Raw genomic sequence first — 21,156 nt, 5'->3', positions numbered from 1 at the left:
TATTGTGATAATCAACGTCTTGTTTTTAAATCTAGGTTCTGATTTTTCTGCAGGTTAACGATGAAGCTGAGATGGAAGACGGGAGTTTTACTGAAGCATCAGGTGTGGAGAAACCTTCTGTAAATACGACAGGTGAGACTTTAAACGTCCTTTAAACTTTAAAAATGTTCCTGAAGTTTCTTTCACAGAAGACAGAATCAAGACAGTTGAAAACAATCAAGAGTAAGAATGACCTGAACATACATCATACACAGACTAAATTCTGATTCTATTTCTATTAAAATCTATTTTTTTATTCATAATAATCTACTGAACAGTCATGAACCAATCAGATTTACAATAAACTGATTGATTAGTCATGAAATCTGACTGATCCACGGTAGATTTGGTTCCCTGTGACTCATTTTTACAAACTTTTTAAAAAAAAAATCTAATTAAAATTTGTCCCGAATGAATAAATGAACAAAAATGAACTTTCATTTTGAAGGAAAAACATGCACTGATATCAGATCGATACTGAGAGTAGGTCGGAGAATTTATGTCCAGATCTTTTCTACAGTTCAATCTTTGGATTTTCTGTCATTTTTTTTCAACATAACATTTCTTAAAATGCACATTTCAAAAACTGCTGACGCTCTATATTGATTAATTTCTATAAATAACTCGCCAAATCTCTTGTGGATTCTATTGCGGGGGGAAAAATAATTAAATTCATGCAAAATCCTGAAGTTGAATTCAAAGTGCTTTGATAGTTTTAGGTTTTTAAAGTATGTTTTAATAAATAAAGCCTCATGAATAGCTTGTTTTAAACTGGATTGGGATGAAATTTCCACTGAATATCCACGAAATCCTAAAAATAAATTGCAGTTATTGAAGAATAATTAAATAAACAATGCATATGTTTCTACTCAAATGAAGAGTCTTCAGTTTTCACTTTTTTGCAGCCAAATGTTGACTCTGTGTAGAAAATTAATGTAATTTTATCACATCTAGACGCTATTTATAGTGTCAGAGCTGAAAAACATATGTTTTTTTAAGGTATTTTGATTGTTTGTTGTTCCAAGAACAACTTTGATTCCTCTTGAAGTGTCTTGTATCTTATTTATTAAATCTTTTTACTGTCTTGTCCTCGGAAAGGTATTTTATAGGTCTTTTATTTATTTTATAGAACAAATAGAAATACTTTTTTAATGTTATTATTAATTTGCTACAGCAGAAAGAGTCCAGTTCCCACCACCATAATTACAGATTAAATAAGCAAAAATCTGCACAAAATAAAAAATAAACAATAAGAAAAATATGAAATGCAAAATGTCCCATGTAAAGAATGTAGAAATGTTAATGAGTTCTATCTTTTTACCATCTCACCCTGCATTGGTTTTTATGTACAAATCTGTTTTTAAACTTGACGTGAAGCAAAAATGCTGTATAGTTAAAGTTTAGGGATATTCAGTGCAGATATTTAAACATTTAAAAGATGCTACGTTACTCATTATTTTATTTTATTTCTGTCTATGTGTGATGCTCGCCACTTTATTAGGAACATCTATGAAATTAAATGCAATTCAATACAAAAGCTCTTCCATAAATTCTGCTTTTTTTGAGTATTTGGAGGAAAGCAACAGATGTATGATTTTGCGAGGTTCTATAAATTTAATCATAGTTTCCACGTGATTTTTTCCCCACAAATCCCTGATATGAGCTGGGATTATTTGGTGATTTGACCCCTGATGGTGTCTAATTTTAAGATGTAAGACTCATTTTTTTCAGCAGGCGAAAGCAAACCCAGTTCATCTGAAGCTTCTGCACAGCTTGAAGCATCTAACGAAGGGAAGGAACATGAAGCTCATGATGACGATAAAAAGAAAGAGGATGAAAAAGAAGAGCGGCTGGTTTCCCAACAGCCGGAGACACAAACTGTACTGACGCTCTCTTTTAGCGACGATCAGAGTTTCTCCAAAGCTCCTTTCTGCGAGGATCAGAACCTGTCGGAGCTGCCCACGGTCGACGAGCGGAGCTTCCTGCAGTCGACTTTTCAGGACGAGTTGAACATGAAGGAAGCCAAAGCAACCGAACGGGGAATCTCCGAGGATTTCACTTTCGATGAAGACGAAAAGATGGACAGTTTGTCGTACGGCGAGGAGGAGATCGAGCCTTCCACGGACGAGGAGTTGAAGATGTGGAGATATCCTCGAGGCGAAGCGTCCGAGACTGAAGGTCAAGAGGAAGAAAATGTTGTTCCTGGATTTTCTGAAATGCAGCAAGACGAGAAATCTAAACCAGAAGACGACGAATCTGCTTTAGATGAAAATCAGAGTAACACGGAGTCCGGTGGAGGAGGTTCTGAGGGAATACTGCCAGAAGATGATGATGTTTTTATGATAACACCAGAGGAGAAGGACGGTAGTACATTTAAACAGTCAAAGGAGAGCCAGACAGTCCGCATCGGAGAAGATATGGATCCAGAGTCAGGCTCAAATAGTGTGAAATCTCCACAGAATCCAGACCGAGAAGGAAACACTGAAGATGTAGCTCAAACTCGGCCCGAATCATCAGACGTTAGTGGAAAAGACGGAGCTCAGAGTTCAGCAGAGATCCAGGTGTCAGCTCACCTGGAGAAGGAAAAGCAGAGTGTTGAAGAAGAAGAAAAAACTCACAAAGCAGCGGGAGGAGAAACCTCAAAGAAAGTCACCTTCATCCTGGAGCCTGAACTGATCAACGACTCATCATTGTCAGAGATCAATACTTCCACGGAGTCCAGGGTGGAGTCCAGTCTGTCAGGTGAGATCAGGTGGAGGCACACCTGGATGGACGAGGACACTTCAGGACAGGTGGAGCACAACGGGTGTTAGCTGTAGGGCTGCACGGTGTTGGAAATAACTGCAGTACTTCTTCTTTTGTTGGGATTTGAAGCAGCAGTTTGCACGCATTCTCTCTCCCTTCACAACTCACCAATTACAAGATGCAGCCTGTCGCCAAACACTGTTCACATCAGAAGAATAGGAGTGTAGTGGTTTTAAGAAATGAGATGAAAATGAAATATTGAACCTGAAAATGAAATATTATACCTTAAAATGAAACATTACATCTGGAAAAATTAAATTGGAATGAAATATTGAAACTGAAAATGAGATTAAAAATGAAATATTATATCTTAAAATGAAACATTGCACCAAAAATGAGATGGAAATGAAATGTTTCACTTTTAAAATGCGATGAAAGTGAAATATTGCACCTTAAAGTGAAATATTGCACCTGGAATATTGAGATGAAAATTAAATATTTCACCTTTTTGAAATTAGATGAAAATGAAATATTGCACCTGAAAATGAGATGAAATGAAATATTTCACCTTTTTGAAATTAGATGAAAATGAAATATTGCACCTGAAAATGAGATGAAATGAAATATTTCACCTTTTAAAATTAGACGAAAATGAAATATTGCACGTGAACAATGACTTTAATAATGAAACACTGCACCTAAAAGTGAGATGAACATGAAATATTTCACCTAAAACTGAGATGAAAATGAAATATTTCACCTAAAAATGATATAGAAATGAAATATTGCACCTGAAAATGAGATGAAGATGAAATATTATACCTTAAAGTAAAACATTGCATCTGGAACAATTAAATTAGAATTAAATATTACACCTGAACAGTGACTTAAAAATGAAGTGTTGCTCCTAAAACTGAGATGAAAATGAAATATTGCACCTAGAAATGTGATGAAAAGAAAATATTACATATGAAAATGTTTTGAATTTTTTGAAACATTTTAAAAGGAATGTCTTCTTATCCGTTGAAATCATATTAAAAAGTTTAAAATGTTATATTCATTTATTGATTTTATGATGATTACACATTTTTTTTGTTGCTTTCAGTGGTTTTAATTTCACATTTGGTGGCTTTAATTGTGTTATGTTGCATTGGCATGGAATGACTCTTACTTTCTTTCTTAGGGTTTCTTTCCTGCATGTGTGGCGCACACAGCCAACAAACTTTGTCTTTAAAAAAAATCAGTTTATCCAAGGAAGATTAAACTGGAACAAATTAAATCAGACTTTTCTTGTAGATTGGTGATGGAAAATGTGAACTTTTTTGTCAAGCAGAAGAACATTTTGCATCACATTTCCTCGACAATGCAGAAACTAAATATCGTGCTGGTTTGTTGGTGAAACACGAATCACTGGATTTACACTAAGATCAGAGGAAAAGCAAAGGCTGGAATGTCCAGGAGTGTTGGAAGAAGTTGTGAAAACACCATATCGGTTCAAGCACCTAGTTGCATGTATTTAACAGGAAATGGCGCTAAAACACTCTAGTTTCTTTAACAACTTGTCACAAGCCATCCACACGCTTTTAAAATTGGCGTCAAAGTTGCTGATATGATGCAACATTTTTGTTTCCCAGACGCTGAACTGAGCTCCCATGACGACACCAACACCGCCGACATCATCGACCAGATGTTTGAGGAGGTTCTGGAGTACGCCGACATGATGGAGGAGGAGAGACGGGACGAAGACGACGTCGAGGACCGAGACAGCGGCATCGGCACTGGTTCTCTGGACAAAGACAAGATGGACACCGAGTCGGAGAAGGAGAAGAGTGAAGAAGAAGGAGAAGCCAAAGAGGGCGATGAAGGCAAAAAGACTGAAAACAACGGAGACGAGCTGCTCAGTTTCCCTACAAGTGGAATCCTCTCACCTCTCAGCAAGTCTGTGGAGGCTGTGGTCACCCCTCTGGTAAGATTTATTCATATACTATGTAAGTATGATGGAGTTTTTTGGGAAATATTCTGACTTCTGAACTTGGAAAATGAATTTCTGAATGTATGTTGTCTGCTAACATGTAAGAAAGAGAAGAGAGTCTTGTGCTGGATGTTGCTCAGAAAAAGCAAAATGACAACATAAGAAATGCAGCGCTTAAAAAAGTAGAAAAGTAATAGTACGTGAGTATGTTACAGTACTGAAATAAAATAAGTAAACTAAAATAAATAGAACAGAACTGTTAAAAGTTATGCTGGCAATTATACTGAGGTAATGACTAATGCCACAGGTTAAAATTAGTATTGCACCTGATAAAGAAATGAAATATTGATCCCAAAAAGTAGATGAAAATGAAATATTACACCTAAAAATGAACTGAAAAGGAAATGTAATGCACCTAAACATGAAATATTGCACCAAAAATTAGATGAAAATGAAATATTGCACCTAAAAATAAAATATTGCAGCTGAAGGAGATAAAAATGAAACATTTCACCTGAAAATTACATGAAAATGAAATATTATACCTTAAAATTTAATATTTCACCAGAAAACGAGATGAAACTTAATTATTTCACCTAAAAAAATCAAGAAAATGAAATATTGTACCTTAAAACAAAATATTGCACCTGAAAAATGAGATGAAAATAAATAAATATTGCACCAGAGAAGTAGATGGAAATGAGAAATGTTGTGCATTGTGTTGACCTAGTTCTACATAAAACTGAAATATTAACTCACATGATCTAAATTTAAATAAAAATGAAAATGAAATGTTAGAAATTAAACCGAAATATTTCTCCTAAGAAATAAAAATTTGAAATATTGCATATTCCATATGAAATGAAATCCTCCGTAATCGTCAAATTATTGATTGCAAGTAATGATATTATTGTTTAGATCTGAGTGTCCAATGTCCAAAAAAGATAAACGAATCCCCTGTAACGAAGACATTTCCTAACATCTGTTTGTGTTCGACCAACAGCGACTGGCAGCGACTCAGGAGTCCAACCCTCCATCTTTACTCCTGACTCCAGAAGAAACCAGCACCCCTCCTGCTGAATCTGCTCCTCTGTACAGGTGACAAGTCCTGATTTTAATAAATCTGATTGAATTTGTTGTGCAGAACATAAGGTCTGGTTGTATCTCATCATTGTCCTGCTGTAGGTGGAAAAAAACAGCTTCGGTTTGTTTGTGTTTTGTTAAATTAATCACAGCAAAGATGCGGCTTTAACATTTCCTCAAAAGAGTAAATTGTTTTAGTGAAACATTTTAATGCAAGAAGACAAGAACTGACACTAAACAACCCACTGACAAAACTCAGAAACTGCAAATGTTTGAAAACGATAACACAAAAATAATGGAAGAATAGGAGATAATCGACTGAAATGATGCACGAAATACTGCACCTGAAAATGACCTACAGTACCTGAAAATAAAATATTGCAATTAAAAATGACATATGGCATCTGAAAATGAAATGAAAATGAAATATTGTACCTAATAATTAAATATTGCACACAAAGATAAGATGAAATTAAAATACTGCAACTGAAATTGAAAATAAATTAAATGTTACACATGAAAATTAAGTATTTCAGCTGAAAATTTGACGAAAATGAAATGCTGCTTCTGAAAATGAAATATTTCACATGAAAATGAAATATTGCAATGAAAAAGGAGATAAAAATGAAATATTGCACTGGAAAATTAGATGAAAATAAAATATTTCACCTTTAAAACTGGCTGAAAATGAACTCTTGCACCTGAAAATTAAATATTGCACCTGGAGATGAGATGGAAACAAAATTTTGCCACTGAGAAAGAAATATTACACATGAAAATGAAATGTTTCACCTGAAAAAGTAGACAAAATAAAATTTTTCACCTAAGAATTAGACGAAAATGAACTATTGCACCTGAAAATTAAATATTGCACCTGGAGATGAGATGGAAACAAAATTTTGCCACTGAGAAAGAAATATTACACATGAAAATGAAATGTTTCACCTGAAAAAGTAGACAAAATAAAATTTTTCACCTAAGAATTAGACGAAAATGAACTATTGCACCTGAAAATTAAATATTGCACCTGGAGATGAGATGGAAACAAAATTTTGCCACTGAGAAAGAAATATTACACATGAAAATGAAATGTTTCACCTGAAAAAGTAGACAAAATTAAATTTTTCACCTAAAAATTAGACGAAAATGAAATATTGCATCTGAAAATGAAATATTGTCCCTGAAAAAGGGGATAATTAAAATTGCAACCAAAAATGTGATGAAAGTGAAATATTACACCTAAAAATACAATATTCAGGGATGGGAATTTTCCGCGGATTTCATTTCAAGTTTGAACACTTTATTGTCGCTGATACTCCCGCGAGATGGTAACGACGTTAACGAGCTGTCGTTTGATTGTAAACGGCTCAGCAATTGGAAGTCGCTGCGCCGCCGCCGCCGCACACATCACACACACAATCAGAACTTGCTGATCCCATCCCTGAATATTGCACCTGGAAAAATTCAATAAAAATGAGATGAAAATGAAATATTGTTGAAATGAGCAACCAACTATAGGTTTATACCCACATCCTACATTTAGTCAATACTGTTGTAACCATCAAAAAATGACAAATTAAAAATCTTAAGCCTTTACACTTCTGACCGTCACTGAAAACGTAATCTACGGATGTTTGAGCTGCGTTAATACATGTTGAGCAAATGTGGAAGGGAAATGTACAACTACTAAATTTAAAAATACACAAGTAGGCAATAAACATAGTTACATATGTATAAAACTATGAACTGTATGAAAACATTATTTTGTAAAACACGTCAGTTTCAGTTTAAATCCTACAACGTGCTGTCTTTTCGTCCACAGCATTGACGCCTACCGCACACAAAGACGCAGTAAGATGCCGACCATCCAGAGCGTCACTCCTGGAGTCCAGAGACGAGCTCAGGAGGCGTCCAACCCTCAACCGTCCGTCAACACCAAGGAGAAGATCGCAGTGAGTAGCTCAGTTTCTTCATACCATAAGATGAAACTCTGTTAGGCCAGAAGGAGATACTTTTGCTGGAGGTTAGTGGTGTTGAGAATGATTGTTTTTCTGTCTTCATCCAGGCTCATAATGAAGAAGCAACCAAACTACAGACTGTGATCAATCAGACCCTTCAGGCTCTGAACTGCTGCACTGACGAGGAACATGGACGAGGTTCTCTGGAGGAGGCTGAAGCTGAGAAGCTGCTGCTGGTCTCCTGTAGGTACAATGCTGGATTTACAGCCGCTTGTGTGGGAATTCATGTTCACAGTGGCGTCAGAGAACATACCTCAACATCATGATGTTTTCTAGAATAGAAAGGTCACACAGCTTACTCAACTCTGTCTTTTGCCATCAAGTTGCCTCATACTCAGTAAAACCAGAACTCTTTAGACTAGAATCAACCAAAAATGACAATAAGACAAAAAAATTGATGAAAGTAAAATATTTAACATTTAGAATTGGATGAAAATGAAATATTACACCTGCAAAATGACATGAAAATGAAACGGTTCATCTAAAAATGAGATTAAGACGAAATATTTCACCCTAAAAAGAGATGAAGACAAAATATTTCACCTAGAAATTAGATGAAAATGAAATATTTCACCTGAAATGAGATGAAAATGAAATATTTCACCTAAAAAATGAGATGAAGACAAAATATTTCACCTAAAAATGAGATAATGAAATATTTCGCCTAAAAATGAGATAATGAAATATTTCGCCTAAAAATGAGATGAAAACGAAATATTTCACCTAAATTGAGATTAAGATGAAATATTTCACCTAAAAACGAGATGAGATGAAATAATGCACCTGAAATGAGATAGAAAATAAATGCTGCATTTGAAAAATAGATAAAAATGAATTATTTCACCTCAAAATGAGATGAAAATTAAATATTCCCCTTGAAACAAGAGGAGCATGGAATATTCCACCTTAAAATAAGACATTGCACCTGAAAATGAAATATTGTACCACGACAATGAAATGTTGTACCTGAAAAGGACATGAAAATTAAATTTTATTCCTAAAAATGAAATGCCTCACCTAAAAATGAGATGAAAAATTAATATTGTGCATGAAAAGTAGATGAAAATGAAATGTACCTAAAAAAAAATTAGATGGAAAAGAAATTTTGCATTTAAAAATTTAATGAAAATGAAATATTACACCTGAAAATGAAATATTTCACCTCAAAATTAGATGAAAATAAAATATTAAACCTAAAAATAAATTGCAAATTAAATATTCCCCTTCAAATGAGATGAGAATGAAATATTACACCTGAAACTGAAATTCTGCATCTGAATATGAGATAAAAATGAAATATTATACCCAGCCTGGCCACTGCCCTCTGTTTACGTCTTCTGGCGCCTCATATTTAGTAAATCTAGACCTCTTTAGACTAGAAGCAACCAGAAACGAACAACCTGTGACTCTGACATGACTCACAACTCCTCTAAACCCTTAATAAATCAAATCATCATTTGTTAATACAGGACGTTTAAAAAAATCAGCAGTTACAGCAGAGAGCTAACCTTTAGTAATACAGTAGCCTAGCGCTGTTAGCAAAGTAAGTTTAAGCTGCATCAACAAATGAATTCACACAGCTGCCTCACTCTTAATATGTGCTTCTGTCTCTCTGTGTAAACAGTCGCTTTCTGTGATTGGCTGTGACTTGTGACATCAGAGCTGAAGGCGGGACATCGCAGAGTGACTTCAGACAGCGATCAATCCCTAATTAAATACTACTTTACCCGACTGTATTACATATGAAGACTGAGACCCTAATAGTTGTATTCAAAGTATCTTTCTTGACTTTCTTCTGTAATTTATTCATCTGTTTCAGGTGAGAAACGCTCTGCTTTGCTGGCAGAAGTGACCAGACTGAGGGAGGAGAGGAGCTCAGAGTCTGGAGAGACGGCAGCAGAGGACAAAGACTACGTTACCCAGCAGCCCTGCAGAGGAACCGTCAGCATCACCAACATCCAGCTGCCTCTTAAGGTGGAATTTGTCTGCTCCTCACACGGCCGTGCAGGTAGAATTTGCACAACTCGAACAATGTTTTATTTCAAAATTCAGCTATTTGTTTGCACAAATGTTTATGTTGCCCACGTTGAAATGCACTGACATTTTTGTTTGGAGTAAAATAACTTGTATGTGTTCAATCTTTGAAGCTTTTAAAGCCGGTAAAGGTGATTCTGATTCCCTAAAAGGACTGGTTTCTTTCCATTTAGGTCGTCCCAGTCACTACTTCTTCGTCCTGATTCGCTACGGACCCTGCAACATCGTCGCCACACCTCTGGCCACAGCAGCCGACGCTCAGAACGGAGACACCATCTCCTTCCCGACGTCTGTCACTCTGTACGCTGCATTTCATCAGATTTACGTTTCTTGTTGAGGCTCTTAAACTGAATTTTTGTCCCTGATAGTGACTGTATTAACCCTCCTGTTGTCCTCATTTACAGGCACCAAAAAATACTGTTTCCTTGTCTGAAAAAAAATCCAAAAATTCAGCAAAACAAATCTCCAAATTTCTGAAAATTTGCAAAACCTTCAGGAAGAAAATTCAAATAATTCCTTTAAAAATTTTTTTGTTAAAAATCCCCTAAATGTGGCAAGAAAATTCTTGTAAATATTTTCAAAAAATGAGTGTAAATCTTCAAAAAAAAATCCTAAAAATATCTAAAGTGATTCCACATACAGTATATATCAATATAACTTCTATTTTCTTTTAGACCAAAATCCAGCAAAATTTGTTGGATTTTGATTGATTTTTATGTGAATGTTCTTAAACATTTTTAACGTTTCTTTTTTCCACCAAAAAATGTTCAGAAATTTCCAAAAAAATGTTGAAAAAGTGGACATAAAAAGTTTCACTGTGAAAATAATTTTTTTTTCAATGTTTTCAAACTTTAAAGTGGGTCAGTCTTGACCGGCAGGACGACACAAGGGTTGAGTGATTATTTAAGCGGGAATATGCAGAATATATTAATGCATTGCTTCATCTTTTTGCTTTTTCAGGAAGGATATTCACGCATCCTTTGAGATTGATGTGGAAGTCTACAGTCTGGTGAGTGGAAAAAAAAAAAAATATATATATATATATGTGTGTGTGTGTGTGTGTATATATTCCAGATATTTGGATCTTACAATTAATATTCGGATACTAACACAACGACTGAATAGTTGGATATTTGTGTCCAACCTACAACTCACTTTATTAAGAGGTTGCTGTTTAAAGGTTAAAACTCTGCTGCTGAGCAGCTTATTTTATGCTCCTGGCCCCTTTTCTTACTTTATTTGTTTTACCAATTGATCAAAAAGTTGTCTAATGATTTTTCTGAGCTTGTTTTTGTCCGGACTAGTCGCACACCTCAAGCAGCAACTGCACCATGGACAGAGCTGCCACCAAATCAAGGGTAAGTAGGGGATTTTTCTCACAAATAATGATAAGTTCTTTAAAGGACACTTTTCTAAGTCCTTCACAAGGTGGCAGAATACAACAGACAAGTCATAGAGTTGTTGGGTTTTAAAGTAAGACAGTTTGTTGTAAAGGTAAAAACCTTTAAAAAGAAACAAAAATCAGTCAAATGAATGAAGGAGCTCTGACCGATAGCCTCACTTCAATTTGACGGTCTACAACTATTTTCTTTTCATCTTTTTTTGTCGTGCATGTCCATATTTTTTTCTTTTCGTTAATGTGCTTTGGCATTTTTGGTGCTTTTATGTTTCTTCATTTGCATTATTTGCCTTTGTTGTGTGAATTTACTCATTGAAATTGTGTATTTTGCGTTTTTTTTTCCTGCATTTTGCTCCTTTGATCTTGTTTTCTTTCTGTTTTAACCTGACTGGTTTTCTGTTGCTTTAATTTCTTGCTGAATATTCTCAGTTTTTGGCTTTTCTGTCGATGTGTTTCATAAACTCTGCTTTTCTAAAAGTTGCCATATAAATACTTTTTTTTTTTTAATATTAATTATTTTGTGGTATCTTCACACGTTCAGGTCACACCAAGAAAGCTCCTGAGTACAATCACTGTGAGTATCTACTTTAATTTTCTGCACACGTGTTTTACTGTAGTTTGTGCTTTTCTCATGTCTGTAAACGTTTTTTGTTTCAGAGATCCAGTAACACTCTGACAGGTAAGTTACTCAACTCAGCCACGACTCCAGGAGGGCTTATCTGTCACAACGGTCATCTGTATTTATGACTGATAATTTTATGTTGATCAGTTTTCATTCTGTCTGTTCGTCCTGCAGCTGCTCATCCTCTCAACACTCGTCGTTCCAGTAGCTTCTGTCTGGTCGGCTCCCATAAGATCACTCTGGCCTCGCTGGGACACAGCAAGTTCCCTCTGGATAAGGTAAGTCGTGGTAAATCGAATCGCAATCCAACAAATACCAAGAGAGCCACAAAACACAAGCAAAGATGGACAAAAAAGAGACACAAAATAAACCTCAAGAAGAATAAAACCAATGAAAAATGAACCAAACTGCTGCTGATTTAGTGGAAACGGACACAAAACCACCTGCTGGACACACAATAAAACACCACAAATTACTCCTGTCTATGGAAAAATGATAATAATACTCTTTTAGTACTTTTCTGGGCACACAAAGATGAGACACTTAACAGGTAAAAGGGAAATAATTTTAAAAAAGAGTCCGATGTTGATGCAGAAACGATAAAACCAACATCATTCCTGCTCTAAAAAAAAATCTACAAATGTGTCTCCTACGTCAAAATCCCGGTTTCTCTGGTAACTTTTGGAATATTTTCAATCATCCCGAGCTCCCTAAAATCAGAGTAAGCTTTGTTTTTTGTTGATTTGTTGTGGAAAATGAGAATTGTGCAGCAAAATCGTGTCGCTGCATTTTGTTCAAACTGAAAGAAAAGGAGAAAAAGTCATGATTGCAATGATATAATTTGCTGCAAAAATTAGATTTTTGTGTTACTTTAGAATTAATTTCTTTGGCAACTACAGTGTAATGTTTCATAAATACAGTTTGCTCTCATGAATGTAGATTCTCAAAGTCTTTTTTTTTTTTTATCACTTTCACTGGGTTTGGCATCTTTTTTGTTCATTTCACTGAGCGACCACAGAAGAATCTGCAGTACAGACACCACTGTTCATCCTTTTTCTACTTTTTATTTATCCTATCACATGTTCTGGGCTCACCGGTGATATGACCTGTCTGTCTCCCTCCCTTTCCTTGTCCTGCTTCCTCCACTCAGATGAAGCTTGAAGGCAAAATCAGGAGGCTGCTGGGAGATGAATTTCAGGAAAAGGTTTCACTGTTTTCACCACCTCTCAGCGTTTCTTCCTTCTTTTCTGCAAAAACACTAACTCTGCCTCATCGTTTCAGTCCCTCAAATTAAACACCAGCTCAATCTGTTTGTTTTGTAGTGAATTAATTCCCTCTTTCTCATCTAATCTCATCAGTTTAAACCCATTAACCAGTAGTAAAGGAGATAATTACACATTAGTCGATGTGTGATCAAATTCTGACGTTTCTCTGTTACATTCTTGCATTATTAAGTTGTGGGTTGCATGATTTCTAGGAGGAAAATAGCAGCAAATAAGCTTAATTTCACCTCTAAATATAAGTGTTTTTACTCCTATCTTCTGTGTTTACCTCCATGGTTAGAAATGTAAATTAAACTTAAAATCTTTGGGTAGATTTTTCATAGCTGAGCATGTTTGGAATGTGAAATTCTTGTAAAAACTAAATGAGCTTTTCTTTTTCGTGTCTTTTCTCCATCGCTTTGGTTTAACAGCGTTTCGTCTCCTCCTTTTTTGGCTACAGGTGCCTTTTCTGTCTCCTCTAGAGGGCAACATCTACCTGAAACTGGACAGCAGCAGCCACTCTAACGTCCAGCACCAAGGCTTCCTGGTCAGTGATGCTGCTTTTTTTAATGTTTACACAACTCTCCACCTACATGAAAACAGATTCTTAACCAGATCTGTGACTTAGAGTCTTACTGAACTGGAATTTGCCAAATGGTTTGGTCGATTTCACACTAAAAGATCGTTTTCTGGGGGCCAAAATGTCAAATGTTTACAACATTTTCTGCTCGATCATCATCTGAACATAAAGTATTGATATTTGTGACATTTTAGCTTCATAGATCAAATACTTTCTGGGATATTTTTAGAAAATTGCCCATTGATCCACTTTTAGCAGATATTTTTGTACATTAAATATTTGAGTCTGTTTCCACAACAATATCTCAGGAACTATTAAAGATAAAAACCAGAAATTTTCATTTTTTTTCTCATCATTGATTGAGAATCTGTAATATTAGACGAGTAGATCAAATAATGTGCGATTCTGGCTGAGTTGAAACTTCTGAACCATATGCAGCTGCATGTCACAATAATATAAAGCTAAACATAGAATACTGTTAAATGTGAAATACTTTGTCAGAAAATTTTAAAAATGTTCTTTTTATTGAACTTTAATTGAACTGGAATGACAAGTTGTGCCACAAAAACAAACATGTTGCTGGATAGACTAATTGAAGTAGAACTCTGTGTGGATTAGTGGTTTTATTTATTCATTTAAACAATATTTTTTAAAAGTTAGCCACGTTTGTCATTTTCAGAAAAACTTTGTAAACATCAGTGTGGATTGACGTCATTTTTAAAGCGAAAAAGTACCGTAAAAAATACTGGATATATCAGTCTAAGCTTTCAGATATCTACAGTTTAAAATACACAAAGTTACAACAAATCATAAAAGGTTGAGTAGAACGCCTCTGATGATGTGAGATCGGATAACACAGTAGTATTTTTTTATAGTGTTTATCGGCATCAGAAAATTCTCAGTATCTAAACCCTCCTGTTTTCATTTATGGGCGGCAAAAAATCTTGTTTCCTTGTCTGGAAAAAAATATCAAAAAATTCCAATAATTCCTTAAGTTTCCTCAAAAGTTTTATTTTGAAAAAAATCCCTCAAATTTGGCAAGAAAATTATTGTAAATATTTTCAAAAAATGAGTAAAAATATCAGTAAAACTTCTAATATTTTCTTTAAGAAGATTCGCATAAAAATCAACCAAAATCCAGAGAAATTTGGAAACATTTTTAACATTTCTTTTTTTCCACACAAAAAAAATGTTTAAAAATTTCCCGAAAATGTGAACATCAGAAGTTTCACTGTGTGTGTGTGTGTGGGGGGGAATTTATATATATATATATATATATATATATTTATATATATATATTTTTTTTTTTTTTCCCCCACCTTTACAAACTTTAAAATGGATCAATTTGGACCCGCAGGATGACACAAGGGTTAAAATAACACACAATTGTGACTCCTGTTTTTAAATTCTACACATAAAAAATGAATGAAACAGATATTAACACGTGGAGCCAGTTGGTGTCTGAATTCACATCACTGGTGGTTTATCACATCTGCAAGAACTTTAACTTTAAGCTTTAAACACTTCAGTAAATAAAATGATTGCATTTATTTCTATATGAGGTCAATTTAAAAGTCCTACAGTATCCCAACATCATGAAGGGGACATTACCAGAATCCATACGATCTCTCCTCACATTTTATTTTCCCTGACTTACTTATTTTCTTTTATTTTCTTCTCATATAGTTTGTTTTTAAGCAATGTCTGGGATAAAAAATTCCCTTTTGGATTAATAAAGTTCTGTCTTTATCTCCACTTCCGGCATTTTATTTTATATTTTTATTCGATGATATGGCATCAAATATAAAGAATGCGTCTCGTCAAAGAGTGGAAGATCAGTATTGCTTATAGACTGGTCTGAAAAAATAAACCAAATACAGCACGCCTGGTGATAATGACCAATATTAGAGCTTGGAAATACAGGTATTACCTTTAAAATAGCCTTTAGTGCTTATAGAGTGAAACAGCTGGGGGTTTTGTGTGTTTTTGGTGCCATAAAATTCACTTCTCTTTGTGTTTTTGTTTCCAGACGATGTTTGAGTTGATCAGTGGATACGGGGTTTGGCATCGCCGGTATTTTGTCCTGGAGGGCTGCAGCATGTTCTACTGGAACCACCCCAACGACAGAGAAACCAAGGTTCGGACGGATTGAAGTCTGAAATCTTGATTGAACTTCCTTAATGGTGCACAAACGGACATCTGAAAACAACACGGCCATTGCTGCTTTTACTGTATATTACTTTCTAATCTGTCAGGACTCAGTTCCATACAGAAGATCAGCGACTATGTTTACCGAACACGGACACGACTGACGCTTTACCATTAGCATATCATTAGCCTAAAGCTGCATTCAGACTGCAGGTAAAAGTAGCTTCAATCTGTCTTAAAGCCTAATTACATGGACAGGGGATCACAGCTAGTAGCTTTAATGGGTTTCAGTGTGGACATTTTTGCCTTTAAGGTCCTGATAGTAGCTTTTGGTTTTTTGTGCACAGTGTAAATTTGATGCAATATGGGAGCAGAAATTAAATGTCAGAATTCAACCCAAAATACACTACTGTTCAAAAGTTTAGGGTCACCCAGACAATTCACACAAGGGTTTTCTAATCATCAGTGAGTCTTTCAGCACCATTAGCTAACACAATGTAGCATTAGAACACAGGAGTGATGGTTGCTGGAAATGTTCCTCTGTACCCCTATGGAGATATTCCATTAAAAATCAGCCGTTTTCAGCTAGAACAGTCATTTACTACATTAACTATGTCTACACTGGACTTATTCATTTAATGTGATGTTATCTTTTTGTTCATAAATAAGGACATTTCTAGGTGACCCCAAACTTTTGAACGGTAGTTTACGTACATCCACAACCAAAATTATCAACTAAATCAAACCTGAAGAGGACAAAATGTGGTTGCATGAGGGTTGAATTTTATCTTCAGTGGTTTTCAAGAAAATTCTCAGATTGCAGCTTCTAAACCTGCAGCAAAATAAAGCAACCACGAGACATTTTTACTTGTACATAAAGGTGCTTTGACAGCCTTTCTGTTTGCAGTGTCAAGCCCTACAAATAATCGATAAAACGCTGAAAACTGTATCTGATATTCAGCCAAATGGACCCTTAATGTGTTCAGAACAAAAATCCATCAACTGCGCCAGAGAATCAATTAAATTTGTCATCAACTATTAAATTAGTCGCCAACTGTTGTGAGAATAGATTAATGGGTTTAAAGGTCTAAATTCAGCCATGTAGAATGTACAATTTTCAGTTTTTTCTTCCCTCTGTGACAGACAACTGAATATCTTTGGGTTGCCGACGAAACATTTGACATCTTGGGCTTTGGGAAACGCTGACTTACAAACAATTAATTGATTAATCAAGACCGATATTTGTTAGTTGCAGCTCCAGCATGAATACATTTTCCTTGATTTTTTTTTCCTCATCTTCTTGTGTTTTAAACTCCCAGGAAGCGGAAGGCAGCATCTCCTTGTCCGGTTCTCCCAGTCGGTGCATTCGTCCGGTAAAGAGAGATGCTTGTGCTCGGCCTTTCACCTTCGAGCTGGTGAGCAGCGTCACGCAGCAGGACGACAACCAGGAATCTCTGGCCAAGTGAGTTTAACCGAAAACTCCCTGAAAACTGAGAAGTTTGGGAGTAGATGACGAGAAGACTACAAGTCTTTGAGTTATAACTGGGAGCTTCAGTTTGGTTTTTAATGTGTCATTCACATATCTTCATCACAGCAAAGATATCTTGGTTTGTCAGAGCAGAAAAAGCTCTTGACTAATAGATAATACTAAAAATAACTGCATTCCATTTAGTTTTCCAGGATGCTTGTATTGTGCTTACAACATTTAATAGAACTGAGCCTCTGTTATGAAACCTTCTCTGCTGTGAAAAACCTCTGTCTGTTTCACATTCATGCCAGTTTACTCCTTCATCTTGATGACTTGTTTAAATATAACTGTCTCTGTGTTCACGCTCTGAATGAGGCGTGTTGCTCTTCGGGCTGCACCCAAACGGTGACGTCACAGTTTCAGTTGTGACAGTTTCAGTTGTGACAGTTGGTGGGAAACGCCTCTCATGACATCACTAAGTGTTTGTAAAATGTGATGATTTAAGATGGAATCACCCTAAAACTTTATCTGGGAGACTAGATGGTACAGTAGTGTTTGCCTTGGAACACACCCAATAAAGTCGTGAACAAAAGTCTACATGCTCATGTAAAGTCCATGTATTTAATGTCAGTCTTGAGTTTCCAGTGACTCCTATAAGTCTTAATTTTCTATGACGGAAGCATTGGAACACACAAACCTGTCACAGAAAACAATCATGAAGTTCTTTTATAAAGTTATTATTGGTCCTCTGGGCAGAATTGGTTCAGTTCAACTAAATTTGTCTAAATTTAACTTGTTTCTTCGGGTTCTTGATGGTTTAAGTCAGGACTTTGGGGAGACCAGACTATAACCTTCATTCCAGCCTGATGGAACCATTTCTTTACCACGTCTGATGTCTGTTTGGACTCATTGTCTGGTTGAAACATCTAACTGTGCCCCAGATCAACCTTCTGCTGATGGTTTTAGGTTTTCCTGAAGAATGTGGAGGTGATCCTCCTCCTTCATTATTCCATTTACTTTGTGTAAAGCTCCAGTTCCACAGAGCATGATACTGCCACCACCATGCTTGATGGTAGGTTTGGTGTTCTTGAGGTAAAACCAAAGACCTGCCCAAAACAGTCTGAAACCAGTCCAGAAGCTCTTCTAGAAAGCCCCAGAGCATGATACTGCCACCTCCATGCTTGATGGTAGGTTTGGTGTTCTTGGGGCTAAAGGCCTCACCTTCAGTTTTTCTTCCATCTGACCACAGAAATTTCCTCCAGAAAGTATTTTCTTTGTCCATGTGATCAGCAGCAGACTTGAGTGGAGCTTTAACCCCTTAAGCTTCAGTGTACCGCCGGCGGTACACCTACTAATTTGCATAGGAATTTCAAGAATGTCCGACGGCTGCAAACACGATTATACAAACACTATACGCCGATGGAAAGCTTAGATTCTCATGAATCCGCCGGTATAAACCACTTTCAGATACGATTACCACAGCGGGTGAGAAAAACACATTTGTCCGACAAAAACGAATATCCATCCATCTGTTCTCTATACACGGCTTCAACGCACACAGCGCGACTCACATTTCCGGGTTTATTATTACACACAGAAAAAAAGATTCCACAAAAAACGGCCATAATCCAACCTTTTACATCCAGACGACACAAGCCAGTAAACTATTTTGTCCAAAACATGTCCTGAAGTCGGTATAAAATCCACAAATTGGTCATTTTCAAGGAAATGCACCTCGCGATGCCCGTCCAATATTCCCCGTATTTTTCGTAATTTATTTATTTAAAAATAGAATATTAGCGATTTTTTTGTACTGAAAACGGCTGGAATTGACTGAAGCTTAAAGGATTAAGGTTCTGCTTCTAGAGGAAGAAATTCCTTCTTCATGGATCCTCTCAGCTCATGTTGATGTAAAACCAGTCACCAGCTGTAGTCGATTGTAATCACTCACAAAAACTTATGAGGTCATGAAACTGCGAAAAAGGTTGATTATTCTCTGTTTATAGCACTCAACCTGATTTAGGCCGTTTCTCGTTTCAGGTGTTGGTTTTCAGCCGACACCAAGCAGGAGAGGCTGGACTGGATGGAGAAGCTGAACCAGTCTCTTCTGGACTTTCACACGTGGAACCGAACCCAAACAGGAAGTCAGCAGCTGAACAGCAGCAGCAGCCTCAGGGAGAGCATTCTGTGATTTCTTAGAACCATGAAGGCCTCCTGGAGGTGGACGAGCTGAAATCAGGGTTCAGGTTCTTCATCTCAGAGCTACATTCAGCCAGACAAACACGTCACGTTGGTTTATTTCTGGGAATTTTGATTTCTCTTTTTATTTTAACCTGAATCCAATCCGTGTTGTTGTTTTTTTTCTTTTATTTACCAGTTGCCATTTGAATATGTTTGGGTTTTTTGTTTGTTTTTTGGTTAAAATCTGTTTTTATTTTGTTTTTTTTCTTTGGCAATCAGCTGCTTTTGCCTTCGTAGGCAACGTATTTTTGGTCACTTTCAGTAGCTAACAGGAAACTACTGTTGTAGCGTGAAATAATTCGCACGTATATGTAGATTGTATTTTTGTATATCATTTAAAACTGGAAGGATAAACACATTTATAGAGAAACACTAATAAATATCGAAGGACGTCTTTAACTCTAATGAACTAATCTAGGACGGGAGCGTATATGAAACGACAGGAAACACTGAATTATTAAAATGTGGAAGCCGGTGATTGAATGGGAGATTACAGCATCTGCTTGTGTTTGGTCAAATGTTACGTTTTTGAGCCATTCTAGGTGGACGTTTGTGCAGATTTTGGTGCATTAAACCAAAATCTTTGGGCTGTTAGGTGGCAGATATGTTATAGATTATTAAAAGAACAAATTTAAAGGCTGTTATTGTTCCAATAATGGAGTTTCAGCTTGAAATTACATCTGATAATAGAATAATTTTACAAATTAATGCATTTTTTACTGTAGAGAAGGCAAAGTCTGTCTAAATATGAGATGTTTATTCAGAAAAATGAGATTAGCAGTCAAAAAAAGATCGATATTGTCTTTTTTGCATTTGTAAAATTAATATTATCGGCACTGAAATTCCACATATTTATCAATTTCTTTAAAATGTGACAGGATGACACTTGGTGCTTTAAGAGAAAACCTGCAGCTTAAATGTCTGGATTTTTGCCCTCTTGCTTCTAAAAATCGATTAATTGCCAAATTTAAACCAATTAATTGATTATCAGAGTAGCTGGAGATTCATTTGAGTAGTTAAAAGGAAAAAAAATCTTCTTAAAAGTGAATATTTTCGGCTGAACTGAATATATTTGGACAAAACAAGACATTTTACACACCAACTAATTGATCTGTTAACCCAGAAAATGTTCATTTGACTTATCAGCGATAGAAATTAGGATTAGTTGAAGCCCTCTTTAACCTCTTAGGCACACGGTTGTTGCTACTGCACAGATATAATCTAAAATATTTACACATGTAAGTGTGTATTTTTCATTTTGAATGGGAGAACCGGTGGAGGAAGGAATATGGGAGGGACTGTAGTGTTGTGGTTGCGCTGCTACAGTGAATGTGGTTTGTTCTGTGTGATGTTCTGTCCTTTTCCATGTACTTCCACCTATCAGTCCTGTCGCTTTTTGAATGTTGTCGATGTGAACTCTCATTCTATGCACTTAATGGAAGGTACCAATAAAAGAAATGCTTCAAAAACGGCTCAATTGGACCAAACAGAGATGGGGGGATTTTGGAGATTCAAAGTGAGAATGCGTCTAATTTGACGGCGCTA

At 35.9% G+C, this 21,156-nt stretch overlaps 1 protein-coding gene across 1 annotated transcript in view; it reads left to right on the top strand.

Moving 5' to 3' along the window:
- si:dkey-30c15.10 (uncharacterized protein LOC559353 homolog) overlaps positions 1-21,083 on the top strand; it is a 31,585-nt gene extending 10,502 nt beyond the window's left edge. Inside the window, exons 7-23 of the mRNA XM_022219546.2 lie at positions 54-132; positions 4,419-4,750; positions 5,760-5,854; positions 7,662-7,791; positions 7,905-8,040; positions 9,677-9,865; positions 10,065-10,191; positions 10,852-10,900; positions 11,196-11,249; positions 11,832-11,864; positions 11,948-11,969; positions 12,087-12,190; positions 13,063-13,116; positions 13,635-13,721; positions 15,784-15,891; positions 17,222-17,364; positions 19,411-21,083. Coding sequence (XP_022075238.2) covers positions 54-132; positions 4,419-4,750; positions 5,760-5,854; positions 7,662-7,791; positions 7,905-8,040; positions 9,677-9,865; positions 10,065-10,191; positions 10,852-10,900; positions 11,196-11,249; positions 11,832-11,864; positions 11,948-11,969; positions 12,087-12,190; positions 13,063-13,116; positions 13,635-13,721; positions 15,784-15,891; positions 17,222-17,364; positions 19,411-19,561 — 1,893 coding nt within the window. The 3' untranslated portion in view covers positions 19,562-21,083. The remainder of the gene's footprint in view (positions 1-53; positions 133-4,418; positions 4,751-5,759; positions 5,855-7,661; positions 7,792-7,904; positions 8,041-9,676; positions 9,866-10,064; positions 10,192-10,851; positions 10,901-11,195; positions 11,250-11,831; positions 11,865-11,947; positions 11,970-12,086; positions 12,191-13,062; positions 13,117-13,634; positions 13,722-15,783; positions 15,892-17,221; positions 17,365-19,410) is intronic.
- Positions 21,084-21,156: the final 73 nt, after the last annotated feature.

Source organism: Acanthochromis polyacanthus, chromosome 8 (assembly GCF_021347895.1).
Source record: "Acanthochromis polyacanthus isolate Apoly-LR-REF ecotype Palm Island chromosome 8, KAUST_Apoly_ChrSc, whole genome shotgun sequence".
In the NCBI taxonomy this organism is placed as follows: Eukaryota; Metazoa; Chordata; class Actinopteri; family Pomacentridae; genus Acanthochromis; species Acanthochromis polyacanthus.
Note: the sequence above shows the minus strand (reverse complement) of the source record. Positions and strands in the feature narration are given on the sequence as shown.